This window comes from Marmota monax, unplaced genomic scaffold (assembly GCF_021218885.2).
Source record: "Marmota monax isolate L192 unplaced genomic scaffold, Marmota_monax_Labrador192_F-V1.1 WCK01_AAM20220418_F8-fsc00222, whole genome shotgun sequence".
Classification (NCBI taxonomy): Eukaryota; Metazoa; Chordata; class Mammalia; order Rodentia; family Sciuridae; genus Marmota; species Marmota monax.
Genome location: NW_026694968.1, coordinates 1,816,741 through 1,831,237, shown reverse-complemented (window position 1 = coordinate 1,831,237; position 14,497 = coordinate 1,816,741). Strand labels below are relative to the sequence as shown.

Genomic DNA, 14,497 nt, shown 5'->3' with positions numbered 1-14,497 from the left:
GGGTATACATGTATTGCATACTATGTGGACTTTAGTTCTTTTGGATATGTATCAAGGAGTGGGAGAGCTGGGTCATATGGTGGTTCTGTTCCTAGTCCTTGAGGAACCTCCTTTTGATTTCTACAGTGGTTGTAGTAATTAACAATATCACCAGCAATGTATAACTGTTACTTTTCTCCTGAATCCTTTCTAGCATATATTATTGTTTGTATTTTTAATGATTGCCATTGTAATTGGAATGAGTTGAAATCTCAGTGTAGTTTTGATTTGCATTTCTCTGATTGCTAAAGATGTTGAACATTTCTTAATATATATTTTTGGCCATTTGTATTTCTTATTTTGAAAAATGTCTGTTTAGTTCTTTTGCCCATTTATCAATTTTTTTGAGCTTTTTATATATTCTGGATATTAGTCCTCTGTCAGAAGAGTAGCTTGTAAAGATTTTTTCCCATTCTGTAGACTCTCTCTTCACTCTCCAAATTCTTTTTTTTTTTTTTTTTTTTTGCTGGGCAGAAGCTTTTAAATTTGGTATGATCCCAATTATTAATTTTTTGACATTATTTGCTGAACTTTAGGAATCCCATTGAAGAAGCTGTTGCCTGTACCTACATTTTGGATTGTTGTCCTGTTTTCTTCTAGTACATGCAAAGTTTTGGGTCTAATTCCTAGGTCTTTGATCCATTTTGAATTGAATTTTCTTTAGGGGGATATATAGGGATCTAGGTTTATTCTTCTACATATGGATATTCACTTTTTCCAGAACTATTTGTTTAAAAGACTGTCTCTTTTCTCCAATCTGTTTTTGGCACCTTTGTCGAAGGTCAGATGACTGTATCTGTGTGGATTTGTCTCTTTGTAATCTATCTGTTATGGTTTGGATCTAGAAATGTCCCCCACAAAGCTCATGTTTTGAAAGCAGAATGTTCAGAGGCATAAAGATTATATTGTGAGAGTTATAACCTCATCAACTGAATGGATTACTGGGTGGTAACTGTAGGAAGGTGAGATGTTGCTGGAGGAAGCAGGTCAACGGGGGAATTCCCTTGGACTATATATTGTCCCTGCTTTCTTGCTCTCTGCTTCCTGACTGCCATGATATGAACAGCTTTCCTCTGCCATGCCCTTTTGCATGATGTTCTGCCTCATCTCAGGCCCATGGCAATGGAGTTGGCTAACCATGGACTAAATCTCTGAAAACTTGAGCCCAGAATAAACATTTTTTTCTAAGGTTTTCTTTTTTAGGTATTTTGGTCACAGCTATGAAAAGCTCAACTAACACACATTTCACTAGGTTTAACATGTCTACTTTTATGGCAGTACCATGCAGTTTTTGTTACTATAGCTCTGTAGTATTATTTGAAATTGAGTATTGTGATGCCTCCAGCATTGTGCTTTTTTCTCAGAGTTGCTTTGGTTATTCTTGGTCTTTTATTCTTCCATATGAGTTTTAGGACTTTTTTCTAGTTCTGTGAAGAAAGTCATTAATATTTCGATGGAGGTTGCATTGAATTTGTAGATTGCTTTTGTTAATGTGGGCTCATTTTTAAATTGGTTGTTCTCTTATTGTTGAGGTTTAAGAGTACTTGTATATTTTGGAAAATGATCTTTTATCAGGTGAATCTTTTGTAATTATTTTCTCCAAGTCTGTGGCTTGTCTTTTCATTCTCTTGATGGTATATTTAGCAGAATAAAGAATTTTAATTTTAATGAAATTTATTTTATCATTTTTTCATTTTAAATATTATGCTTTTGATATTTTAGCTAAATAGTTTGCCAATTCAAGGTGATCCAGATTTTCTTCTATGGTGTCTCCAAGGATTTCATAGGTTTTGTACTTAGATCTATGATTCATTTAGGGGAAGGAAGAAAGATCTGCATCTAGATTCTTTTTATTTTTTCTTTTCCTTCCTGTGGATATCCAAATGTTCCAGCAAAATTTATTGAAAAATTGAAGTTGAATAATGTCAGTCTTACTACCAAAGTGAGAGGAATTTCTCTTCAATACAGTATTATGTTGGTTATTTGGATTTTTGTCTTTTTGTATAAACTTTAGAATAAGTTTGTTGATGTCCAAGAAATAACTTGCTGGGTTATTGATTGAATTAAGCTTTATATCAGGTGTTTGATTTCTTTCATTAGAAATTTGTAGTTTTTCTTATATATATCTTGTACTTTTTAATAGATTTGTAGCTAAGTATTTCATTTTTGGGGGTGCTAATTTATATGGTATTTTGCTTTTTATTTTAAATTCTGTTTGTTCATTGCTTGTGTATAGGAAAGCAATTGACTTTTACATATTAACTTGTATATCCTAGAACCTTGCTATAATTAGTTATTAGTTCCAAGAGTTTTTTTTTTTGTCAATTATTTCAGATTTTCTACATAGATGATCACATTATCTGTGAGCAAGATGGTTTTATTTCTTTCTTCCCAATCTGCAAACCTTTTATTTTCTCTTCTTCTCCCTTTTTTCTTTTTTTTGGGGGGTGGGTGGGTAACAGGTAGGACTTCCAGTATGATATGATATTGAGAAAAACTATTGAGAGGGGACATTCTTATTATTTTATTTTTTATATTAGTAGGAAAGCTTCTAGTTTCTCACTGTTAACTCTGATGTTAACTACAGGGTATTTTTTTTAATAGTTATTCTTTATCAAATCCTTTATTGCTACTATATGGAAAAGGGGAAGTTTAGTTTTTAGAAAATAAAAATACCTTGTCATAGAACATCTGTTGGTTTGTTTTTGGAGAAAGCACAGTTTTGATAGTCAATTGAAAATAATGTTATACTCTACAAAAGGAAGTTGATTTTTTTAAATAAAGTTTCAAGTTTTAGCTGAAATAACTTACTTGAAAGTTTATTGGCCAAATGATATTGTTATATTGTGTGAATGTACAAATATGTAATAAAAAAAAATCCCACCATCATGTACAACTACAATGTACCAATTAAAACATGGGAAAAAAGAAAGTTTTATACATGTAACTATGTTGTTCTCGTGATCTGAATTTTAAAATATAAAGTACATATATTAGGTAAAAATATGCTCCCAGATTTTTCTAAGAGTGCATACACATATGGTATGCATATGGGTAAAGATACTTTTATCATTAATTTCTACAACTCATAATAACATGAGCAGAAATGATGACATGGCATTTTGTAGTAAAACCAAAATATGTACATAAAATCCTTTTTATATTTACTTCTCTTTTGCTTACTGACTATAAAACATGAAAACTTTCAATCCTAAGTGGAATGGAATGTTCTGGATAAAATGAGGGTCCAGGATTTTTGAAACTCTGACAAGAAAAAAAAATATGAGTGAGGAGAATTTTTCTTTAAAAGTAGGGTTCATTTGGGTGTGGTGGCACATGCCTGTAATTCCAGTGACTCAGAAAGGTAAGGCAGGATGATCGTGAGTTCAAAGCCAGTCACAGAGACTTAGTGAGGCCCTGTCTCAAAATTAAAGAGAGAGAGAGAGAGAGAGAGAGAAGAAGAAGAAGGAGGAGGAGGAGGAGGAGGAGGAGGAGGAGGAGGAGGAGGAAAGAGAGAAGGAAGGAAGGAAGGGAGGGAAAGAAGGAAGGAAGGAAGGAAGGAAGGAAGGAAGGAAGGAAGGAAGGAAGGAAGGAAAGACAAGACAAGACAAGATAAGGTATGTGGCAGTGGTTAAGCGCCCTTGGGTTCAATCCCCAGTACCAGATAAATAAATACACAGTAGGCTTCAGCTTACTTTTGTTTTAGGAAAAGTGTCTGAATAGTTCCTAAAGTTACACAAATGTAAGTCAAGAATGTTTTGAAAGAAATAATGAAATTATTTTTAGGGGAAGAGATAGAGAAACCTTATTTGGGATGGTAAATGAATGGAGAAATGCCTGCCACTTGTTCCTGTGGAGAAACAGATTGGAGGTAAAGGGGACAATCACTTTTCCCCCACAGTTTTTATCAGTGGATTATAATTGAACATAACTATCGTGTGGTGGCCAGCACCTCACCAGGGAATTCTTGCCTGCTGGGAGGGATAAGCCTCCTGAGAAATTAAAGTCTAGTCTTTTTTATTTTTGTGTGTATATAAATTTTTATTTATCTACAATAAACTCTCAGGAGTGGGCTTTCTGGTTTATATGTAATTGTATGTTTAACTCTAAGAAATAGCTAAACTCTTTTCCAGAGTGATTATACCAGTTTGTGTTCCTGTATCATCAGTGTAGGAGAGTTTAGTTGCTCTGGAACTCTTTAGCATTTGGTACTGTCAGTAATTTTTCATTCTAGGCCTTCTAATAAGATGCATACTGGCATCTCATTGTAGCTTTAATTTGCATTTCCATAATGGCTAACAAGGCTAAACATTTTAGTCACATGCTTAATACTGTATCCATGTTGGTAAAATGCTTGTTCAAATTTTATGCCTCTTTTAAAATGGATTAGTTGTTTTCTTACTGTTGAATTTTGAGAATTCTTTCTATATTCTGGATATAAGTTCTTTGTTGAATATTTGATCTGCAAATATTTTTTCCCAATCTGTAGCCCCTGCTCCATTTTTTTTTTATTTTTTTGGTACCCAGGATTAAATTCAGGGCACTTGGCCACTGTGCCACATCCCCAGCCTATTTTGTATTTTATTTAGAGACAGGGTCTCACTGAGTTGCTTAGCACCTCAGAGTTGCTGAGGTTAGGCTTGAATTCACAATTCTCCTGCCTCAGCCTCCTGAACCTATGGGTTTACAGATGTATGCCACCATGCCCGGCTATAACCTATCTCATTTTAAAAAATTTCTTTCATAGAAAAGAAGTTTTAAATTTTTATAAAGTTCAGTTTTTTTCCTCTGTGAATTCTGTGTTTAGTTCCATGTCCAAGAGATCACTGCCAAACCACAGGTTCATAGTTAACAGAGACATTTACTGCTCCTTGGAATGCTCTTCTCCGCCATATTTTCCTAGTTGTCTTCTTCAAGATCTAAACTTTACTTTCTTTAAAAAGTATTTTTGCGTCTTTTCCCCATGCTCTTATGGGCATTTTGTCCTTGTCTGTGTACTCTTAATGAACATTTATCTTCTTAACTGTAACCTCTGCTGACATGCCCCTACCAGGCAGGGAACTCTGGAAGGGCAGACCTAGGTATTATTTCACCTTGTATTCCTAGCATATTGATTAGTGCATGTTCAATATATTCAGTGAGGTAATTAATTTCTAATGACATTTTTCTTCTGTTCTTAATAAGTATGGGTTGAGCTGTGGAAAATTTGAGTATCTATTTTAAAAAGTTGTTTAAAAAACATTTAAAAACCATCCTCAATTTAAAAACAAAATTTGTTATTTTTAAAGACATCTGTTAATATAACCATTTAAGTGAACTTGCTGGAGAACTTTTTTTTTTTTTTTATTTTCCTCAGGAAAGGATAAGGAGGGAATGAAATCAATGTAGGAATTAAGGAGATTTCAAGTAGCTAAAGCAATGGTTAATTCGTGATTTGGAAAAATAAACCTAGGACTGAGGATGTAGCTTGGTGGGAGAGCACCTACCTATCTTGCACAAGGCCCTGGTTTTCAATCCCTAATACAAACAAAACAAAACAAAACAAACAAAACAATAAAAAACAAACACACAAGGCAAGGAAAAAGACAAGAAATCTAAATAATTTTATCTACCAAAATTAATTTTTTGTTCATTGTTAGTCTGTCAAAAAGGAGAGCAATATCATCACAATTCTTGAGCGACTGTTATGATTTATATCTTAAATGTCCCCCACAGGCCTATAAGCTGAAGTCTTGGTCATTAGCCTGTGACACTGTTGGGAGGTGGTAGAACCCTTAGGAGGTGGAGCCTGGTGGAAGGAAGTTAGGTCATTGGGGGTGTGCCCTACAAGGTGATGTTGGGACCCCGCCCCTTCTTCTCTCTTTGCTTCTCAGATACCATGAGGTGAATAGTCTTACTCTACCATGTGTAATTGCTGCCATGATGTACGTGTTGCAATGGGACCAAGGGACCATGGACTGAAACCTCTGAAACTATGAGCCAAAGTAAATCTTTCTTACTTATACATTGTTTATTTCAAGTATTTTATCATGGTGATGGAAAACTGACTAAAAGAGTGACCAACTAATGGGCAGCCATTAATTATATAAAAGAGAACATAGGGAAACAGTCTTCTAGTTAGAGAGAAGATTCACATACAGAAATAAACAAATCCTCTGGGAATGAAGATGCCTCCTTTTGATGATGAAATCTTTATAAATTATAGGAAGGAAGCATCCTATTATTTAATAATATTCTGAAGAAGTTAGATATAGTAACTTTCATTTGCTTATAACAATACCAGAAAACAGGTCCATCTCCAAGCAAGTTTCTAAAGGTTAACACAGTTTGTCTTGAGATCTTTGGCCATCTCTTTCTGATTCTGCCTTTCTTCTACCCTCTTATTCTCAAAGTCCTTCAGTTCTTTGTTCATGGACCTTGCTTACAATGAGTAGAAGCAACCTTAAAAGTAAAAGTCTGAATCTGGGATCTTGAGAGTGAGAGAAGGCTTGAACTGGTGGATTTTTTCCAGGGTATGATTGTCCCAGGAGAGATATACTTTCCAAATATATCTTGAGAAGAGGAGTCTAGAAATCAGAGAAGAACAGTCTGGCAGAGATGACATTGGCTAGAGAGGCTGAAACTGATAGGAACATGAGCAAAAATTATGTGTGAGCAAGAGATATGGGATAATTTCATACTATGAAAGGTGAGTTTCCAAAAATAACCTGACTTATAGAAGATGTCCTATAAGTCAGATGTAGACCTAACCATCTCTTCCATCAAAGATGGATATGGTTCTGTGTCTGTCACTCATACAGTCTTCACCATCTTCATCCCTCTCTTGACCTTATGTAGATTCAGTTTTCTACCTCCTACTACCACCCTTTTCTCTATCCAAACAGGAAAGGATTCGAAATCAAACATTTCATTTCTTGGGTGATTACACTTCACTGTGAATTTTGCTTACTGTGTCAGCCTAACCAGTCATTGCCTTGTTAAGTTTTAAAATTTCTAATTGTGGAACGTAATGTTTTATTTCCTGTTAATTCTCTTAGTAAGTAGATGGGAAAAATATTTTGTGTATGGGTCTTTAAAGTGAATAGATAGATACATAGGTAGGTAGGTAGATAAATTTCTAGTTATGAAGGGACTATTTTTTTCTATATTCCTAAAAAACTAGCTCTGTTCTGAAATTACTATTTACTTTCCACTGTGTTGCACTACAGTATATGCAAATCTGTAATACATTGAGCACTTTAGCCATGTGAACAGGGCCAGTTTCAGGTTGCTTTTGCTAGAGGCACATGTGCAGTTGAGTCTGAACACCAGTCATTCCTCACATGCATCAGTTAGACTAATCTAACCCCCCTCTACTCCCACCCCCATGCTTCTACTTCACCTTAATAATGGAGAGCTTGCAAGGCCTCCAACAGGTTGAGTCTCTTAGAGCCTTTAATTTGCAAGCCATTCCTGCTGAGAGGCAGCCATTCAGCATATTGTTTTTGAAAGTCTCTAATACCTAGTTACCTGACTGAATAAAAATAAACAGAAAGTCCATAATCTTCAGTTTCTTTCATATGAATGTACAACAAATTGGTAATTGTTAAAGTGCTAAACATTAGATAGTTTGGACTAATTTTTCCATAAACATTCATTCAACATTTTATAGAGGGAAAACAAAAACACATTTTTCTGTTATTTAAAAAGTATATAGGTCAGAAGTGCTCAGTTACCTACTTTAAACAAATCTCCCACTAAAAGTTCAAAGCAAAGTCCCCCCACACACACCTGTAATTATTATTTTATAGTTTGTGTGTTCTTGTACTTGTTGTCAAACCACACAATTGGTGGAAGAGTGCAGGGAATAAAAATAATTAAGTTAATAGACTCCAGAAAGTTGCACTAAATAATACAAAAATTATATATTAATAAACTATGTATTATTTAGTTTCAAAAACTTCAACAGAGACTGCATGAGTACATTGCCAAAGTACTCAATGGAGGGAAGTTGATTCTTGGGGGAGAGTATTTCTTTCCCCTAAGGTTTCATCTGATTCTGTGAGAATTGAGCCAATTTACCTCTCTTTTATGAGGAGTCAGGTGCGGGAACCTAAATTAACTGGCACAATAATGTCTTATAGATTGTTTCCCCTGAATTGTTGCCTGGCAATCTTGACCCATGACCTGGCTCTCACTGCATTAATATATCCATTATGAAGAAGCTGAATCAAGAGGAACAGATGGCAAGTGTTTTGGCATGAAATTTTCATGGTGCCAAAGCTATATATAACCTTTTGTATTGGGGGATGTGAGTGGGGAGGTGAGAAATGCCTGTTTGGCTATTTTAAGCAGGTGGTATAAAGGTCACCCAAGCCTTTTTCTTTCCTAAGTATGTAAAGTATTTTGCATCTGTAGGATCAAATTGAGACCCAAAAGAAAGAGGCTAACAAATCTGAGTTATGAAATCAAGAGGGTGAGGAAGTTGAAAACACTGCCAAGAGAGTGACTGAAGTGATCCCCATAGATGCTCTACTTGGAGGGGGTCACATATGGAGCAAAGGGGTGGAGGGGCTGGTGGCCTGGGTGAGCTAGAAGAGTCAGGAGTAAAAAAGTTGGATAAAGACATAGGTGACATAGGAGACCTTCTGATGTTGTTACATGGTAGATGACAAGGCCCAGAGTAGAGCTATGGCATGAAGGTCCTGGAAGTTGTGAAGTAAAGGCAATCCAGTGCTAGGGCATTGATTGATTCATCAGTGTGAATATTGAAATTACCTCAAATAATGGTATGCTTAGTATGGAGAGAGGAAAATGTGAACTAGATGCATTCTCCAGTGGAATGCAGAGGAGTTTTGAAAGTTTTTCTCTAAAATAATTACTGAATTACGCAAAATCAGAAAGGCATGTTTCTAGCATAGAAAGACAGTTTTGACACTGATGGTAGGTCTCAGAACTTAACTGCTATCACACAATTTTAGCCTTAACAAAAATCATAACTAAAAGCCTAATTTTAAAAAATCACTGATGCACAACTAAAAACGTGTAACTGAGCACTTTAAGCTGACACCAACATCATTTTGATACTTAATGGTCTCTTAAATTGCCCAAGTAAATGTTTCTGTTGATGCCACTCATTTCATGCTTCTGGCCTCTGACAGCACAATGGAAATTTGGGAACTTGTAAGAGCAAGTGACATGTCAGATATCAAATCTGTCTACCTAATAGTATGTGTGAAGGAGATTGAAACCTTGATTTAGTAGTGTTTTTGTTTAAAATGTCTAGGTCTGAAAAAAAATGTATTTTGTCTTTTTTTCATCTTTGGGATTTTGTTTGGCTTTGTTGCTTAAAAGGGATTTCTGTTTGCAAAGTATAGGTTGGAAATTTAAATATTCATTGTGAATTTAAATAGTGAATAGTGTCCTTGGGGGAAAGTGACAATTGCCTCTTGCACTGAAGACCTCAAAGTTCACTGAGAACTTGCCTTGTCAAATGTGACCTTTGGAGAATGTTGTCAGTATAGAGATGTAGGGGAGGAATTCTTTGTAGATAAATAAGCAGGTACTGAGAAGGGCCGGAGTCCCTATGAAGCACACATACTACCACACCTTTCTTCCTGCTGGATGTCTGAATGAGATTTCTATCCTGAAATATTATGAGCTCTATAGAGAAAATAGAACAGCTGTTGGTTCCCTTCCAGAACCCCAAACAAACTTTATAAAAGAGAACAGAGAGTGGATTGGTGAAGTGAACCCCCCACCTTGGCTGAACTTAAAGAACAGCAATATTGCAGTTTAGAGAAAGATCAACTTACCTGTATGTATGAAGACCCAGTACACAAGAGTATGGCCTATGACCATATATCTGAACTAAAACAAAGACCAATTATTCATGTGCTACCATTGACCCTGATAATTGGTGTCAGGTAAAAGAGTGAACTCCCCAGCCCCATACCCCTTTCACCCCAGGATGGGGGAAACTTCTTCTCACATATTTTGCTTTTCTTTGCTACAGGACATTTGTGAAGATATTTCTGACCATGTTGAGCAAATCCATGCCCTCCTTGAAACAGAGTTCTCCTTAAAGCTGCTGTCTTACTCTGTCAATGTGATTGTGGACATCCACGCAGTGCAGCTCCTTTGGCATCAGCTCCGAGTCTCAGTGCTGGTTCTGAGAGAGCGCATTCTGCAAGGACTGCAGGATGCCAATGGCAACTACACCAGGCAGACAGACATTCTGCAGGCTTTTTCTGAAGAGACAAAGGAGGTGAGTGTTTTCCTTGAAGAGAAGTAATGTCTTGTCAAGTGTGACCATTTGAGGATGTTTTCAGTGTAAAGAGATCACGTAGGAATTCTTTGTAGATAAATAAGCAGTTCCTAAGTTGGACTTTGAATCTAGGTGTAGTGAACAGAAGCTAGGACACTTCTAATGTGAATGAGGCTTTAGGTCAGAGTTAACTCACATCTGGTAGTTTACACAAATCCTGTCCATAGTTTTTGGTACTAACCTGACTTCTTGTTCCCCTTCAAATATTTAATGCTTACTTATTGAGCACTTACTATTCCAGGTGCTAGGTGTCAAGAATATGATAGTGATCAAAACATAGTCTTTACCTTTAAGGAACTTTGACTATAGTGGAGAATGGAGAGAAGTGAACATACATTAAGGCCCAGCTGTGGTAAGTTTAAAAATTTAGTTGGAGGATAGAGAAAGGAACACCTAATTCAGACAGGAAGGGCTTTTTCAGAAAAAGTAGATCTAACCTGAAACTTGAAAGAGAAGCAGAATTAGATAGGTGAATGGGGTAGAATGTGTTCTAGACAGAGGGAATGGCGAGATCAGAGACTTAGAGGTAAGAGAGAGTGACAGGCTTATAGACAGACAAGACTGGAGCAAAAAAAAAAAGGATGCAGGATTTGTCCCAGTAAGTAAGCAGAGGTTAGTCATGAAGATAAATAGCTATTAAAACCATATTAAGTGAATTAACCCTTATTTCGAGGACAAAAGAAGTGTTTGTTCAGGGAATTGCCATGATTAGATTCATGCTTTAGAAAAATTATTCTGGATGTAGTGAATCAAATGAACAGTAGAATGTTACAGAGCTAATTTATTTTTCTTGCTTATGTTAATAGGACTTTAAACAGTTTTTTAAAATTACTGATGAATTATTTCATCAGGGATACTGTAAATTTGAATCCAAGTGAACTCTACCATTCTCAAATAAAATTGACACTTCCATTAATTGGGAGGCTGAGGCAGGAGGACTGCATGTTCAAGACCAACCTTGGCAACTTATTGAGACTCTGTCTCAAAAATAAAAAGGGCTAGGGATATAACTCAGTGGTAGAACACTTGCCTAGCATGTGTGAGGCCTTGGGTTCAAAATTCAGTAAAACACATATACACACACTATGAAAAGCCATTCAGGCTAATGGTTCTGAATGCTGTTTTCATAGCTGTGTCATGACACATACATAATGGTTCTCACAATATGAACTCAACAATTGCTTGTGGATTGGATTTGAAGCAGTTTAGTTTTTACTTGGGATCAGTCTTTATTATTGCAGAGTTGTAAGAATATGTTGTGTGAGGAGCAGAGAAACAGTGGATTTTCAGTCATCTGCTTTGTGAATATTTTCTATGAATTGAAGCTATACTTCCATGACCATCCTTCCTGAAACTGGATTTTTATTCTATTTGTGTTGCGTGTTTTGTGTGTGACTCTATGAGAATCAAATGACTGCTTAGTTTTGTTTTTATCAGCATACTGGGATTGTGGAAAACAGGAAGGGGATTTGGATAAAATTCTCAGCTTTATCAGAATAAATTCACATGTGAAAGATTTGTAGATTGAAGAGAGAAATGGCAAAACACAACAAAACTCTGAAAAACTAAAATAGTAGGTGTCTTTCCAGTGAAGGAGGATTCACTTTTCTATTTTGAGAAGTAAGCTGAAATTCAGAGCCACACTGAAGAGAGAATTTGAAATTCTAGAAAGTGGCAAGTTCTAACTCTTTTGTTTCTTGAAAAAGCAAAATATGTTTTATTCTTTATTTAAATATGGAATTAGGGCTGGGGTTATGGCCCAGGGGTAGAGCACTCGCCTAGCAAGTGCGACGCCCTGGGTTCAATCCTCAGCACCACATAAAATAAATAAATAAAATAAAGGTTCGGTGTCCAAATACAACTAAAAAATAAATATTAATAAATAAATAAGTATGGAATTAACCATATGTAGTAAACAAATTGACAAACCAAACAAACGAACAAAAACTAAAGTAAAACTCAAAATTGTATAACAACTGTATGGCACTGAAATTTTTATATTTTAGACACTGTGATAATCACCTAGTATTTTTTTAATCTAGTAAGAAAGGTAAGCGGTATTAAAATCGTTTCATTTTATAGATGTAGAATCTGAATTTAAGAGAGGTTAAGCAAATGTTTAAGGACATGAATCTAGGAATAATTAAATAAAACCAAACCAGTTTTTAACTGATTTCTATTTCAATAGCAATTCTTTCCTTCCTCTCTTCCTTCTTTCTTTTCTACTTTTTCTAAATTTGTATTGAATTTCTGCTATGTATAACACATTAGGCATTAAAGATGAATAACATATTAATAATCATCTTCCTAATTTTGTTTGCTCCTCATACTGTTCTGGAAGGTAGGCAGGGTGGGTGTTATTATCCTCATTTTACAGGTATTATCATTGCATCCATCTTACATATGAGAGGACCAAGTTGAGAAAGCTAACGTTGCATAACTAGTGATAAGTTGTGTTCAAAATACCTGATAAGAACAACTTAGAGAAGGAAAAGTTTATTTTGGGTTCATGGTTTCAGGGGTTCCATCTGTGAATGGCCAACACTTTTGCTCTTGCTCTGAGGTGAGGCAGAATGTCATGGTTGAAGGGTGCAGCAGAGGAAAGCTGCTTAGCTCATGGCAGTCAGGAAGCAGAGAGGGAGCAAGGAGCCAGGTGGAAAGATGTAATCCTCAGGAACATACTCCCAGTGACCTACTTCCTCCAGCCACGCTTCACCTCCTTGCAGTTTACCACCCAGTACAGTAGTCCTCTCAATGTTTAATCTATTTGATGGATTAATCCACCAATGAGGTTACAGTGCTCATAATCTAATCATTTCACTTCTGAACATGGTAGCTCATGAACTTTGGGGGGGACACTGCATATCCAAACTATAACAATAATTAATATTAACACAATAGCAAACATTGATGAAGGCTATGGGCAGATGATGTAGTAAGTACCTCACCTAAACGATACTTCCTTCTCCATGAGGATACATTGATCCTTCCAGAGTACTTACAGCATAGCATTTTGTGTATTCTTCCACTAGCACTTATTATGAACCAATTTATAAGAAGACAAAGTTTGTGTTAGATTTTGAACTGTATAAGGATTAATACTAGATTATATTCATCTGTCTTCCACAGAATATAGTTTGTATCACTGTATATAAATGTTTTATAAATTGAATGAAATAATACAGATAATCACCACTTGAGGTGTGGAACGGGGAGGTATCACTTTAGGTTGGTAAACTATGAATTAATCATAGAGATTCTTTGGTACATAATTTCAGCCTGTAGAAAATGAACATTCTTAAAAATCATTAATATAGTATAAATAAAAATATTGAAATGCTTTGTGTACTTTTTCCTTTGCCCATTAGAAATGGAACTTTACCTCACATTTCCCTATCATACTTGCTCCTCTCAGTCTACTGCTGCTCTCTGGAATGCATTTAGAATCATGGACTCCTAACAGTAGAACAGAAAGGAATATGATTGAGTTTAGTCCACTGGGGTCTGAGGACTCTGGGGATGTATGGCACTTTGATAAAAGGTCCATGAATTTATATGTCAGGAATTAAAACAACAAACACTATGTAGTTAGATTAAAGGAGTTAGGGGACAGAGAGATATACATTTTTTTTCACTATACCTATACTTCAAAAAATAGAATTCTATTTCTTATTTTCTTCTCAGGAGGAATACTAGATTAGGCATAAAAATGACCTTAAATAGCAATGGAGACTGATGTACTCTTGGGGCATGTTAATAGGGAGATCTTCTAAATTATGGACATTAAATTTCATGTTCACTTGGTGGCAAAATACAGTATAGTGTTCAAAAAAGAAGGCTCTAAAAGTATTTGGAACAAGACTTAAGTTAACTTAATTATGGATAAGGAACAAAGCAAAATTTCTTGCTTCAAATTATTAGAAAATGGTGGTGGGGGCTTCCTTAATATCTAAGATAAGATTGTGGCCTGTAATAAAGTGGATAAATTAGCACGTTTATAAAATATAACCTTCTGAAAAGCTGCTTCATAATATATTAAATGGAGGTATATTTGAGTGGAGTCATTGCAAGGCAGTTCTGACATAAGTGTCTGCACTAATAATTAAACATGATGTTTCTGAAATAATAAAGACAGTAAAAACAGCATGCACT

At 35.5% G+C, this 14,497-nt stretch overlaps 1 protein-coding gene across 5 annotated transcripts in view; it reads left to right on the top strand.

Moving 5' to 3' along the window:
- The window catches only part of Akap6 (A-kinase anchoring protein 6), a 589,717-nt gene that overhangs the window by 289,393 nt on the left and 285,827 nt on the right, over positions 1–14,497 (top strand). For all 5 annotated transcript variants that reach the window (XM_046427476.2, XM_058573661.1, XM_046427475.2 and 2 more), the window contains one exon: positions 10,034–10,285. In XM_046427476.2, coding sequence (XP_046283432.1) covers positions 10,034–10,285 — 252 coding nt within the window. The remainder of the gene's footprint in view (positions 1–10,033; positions 10,286–14,497) is intronic.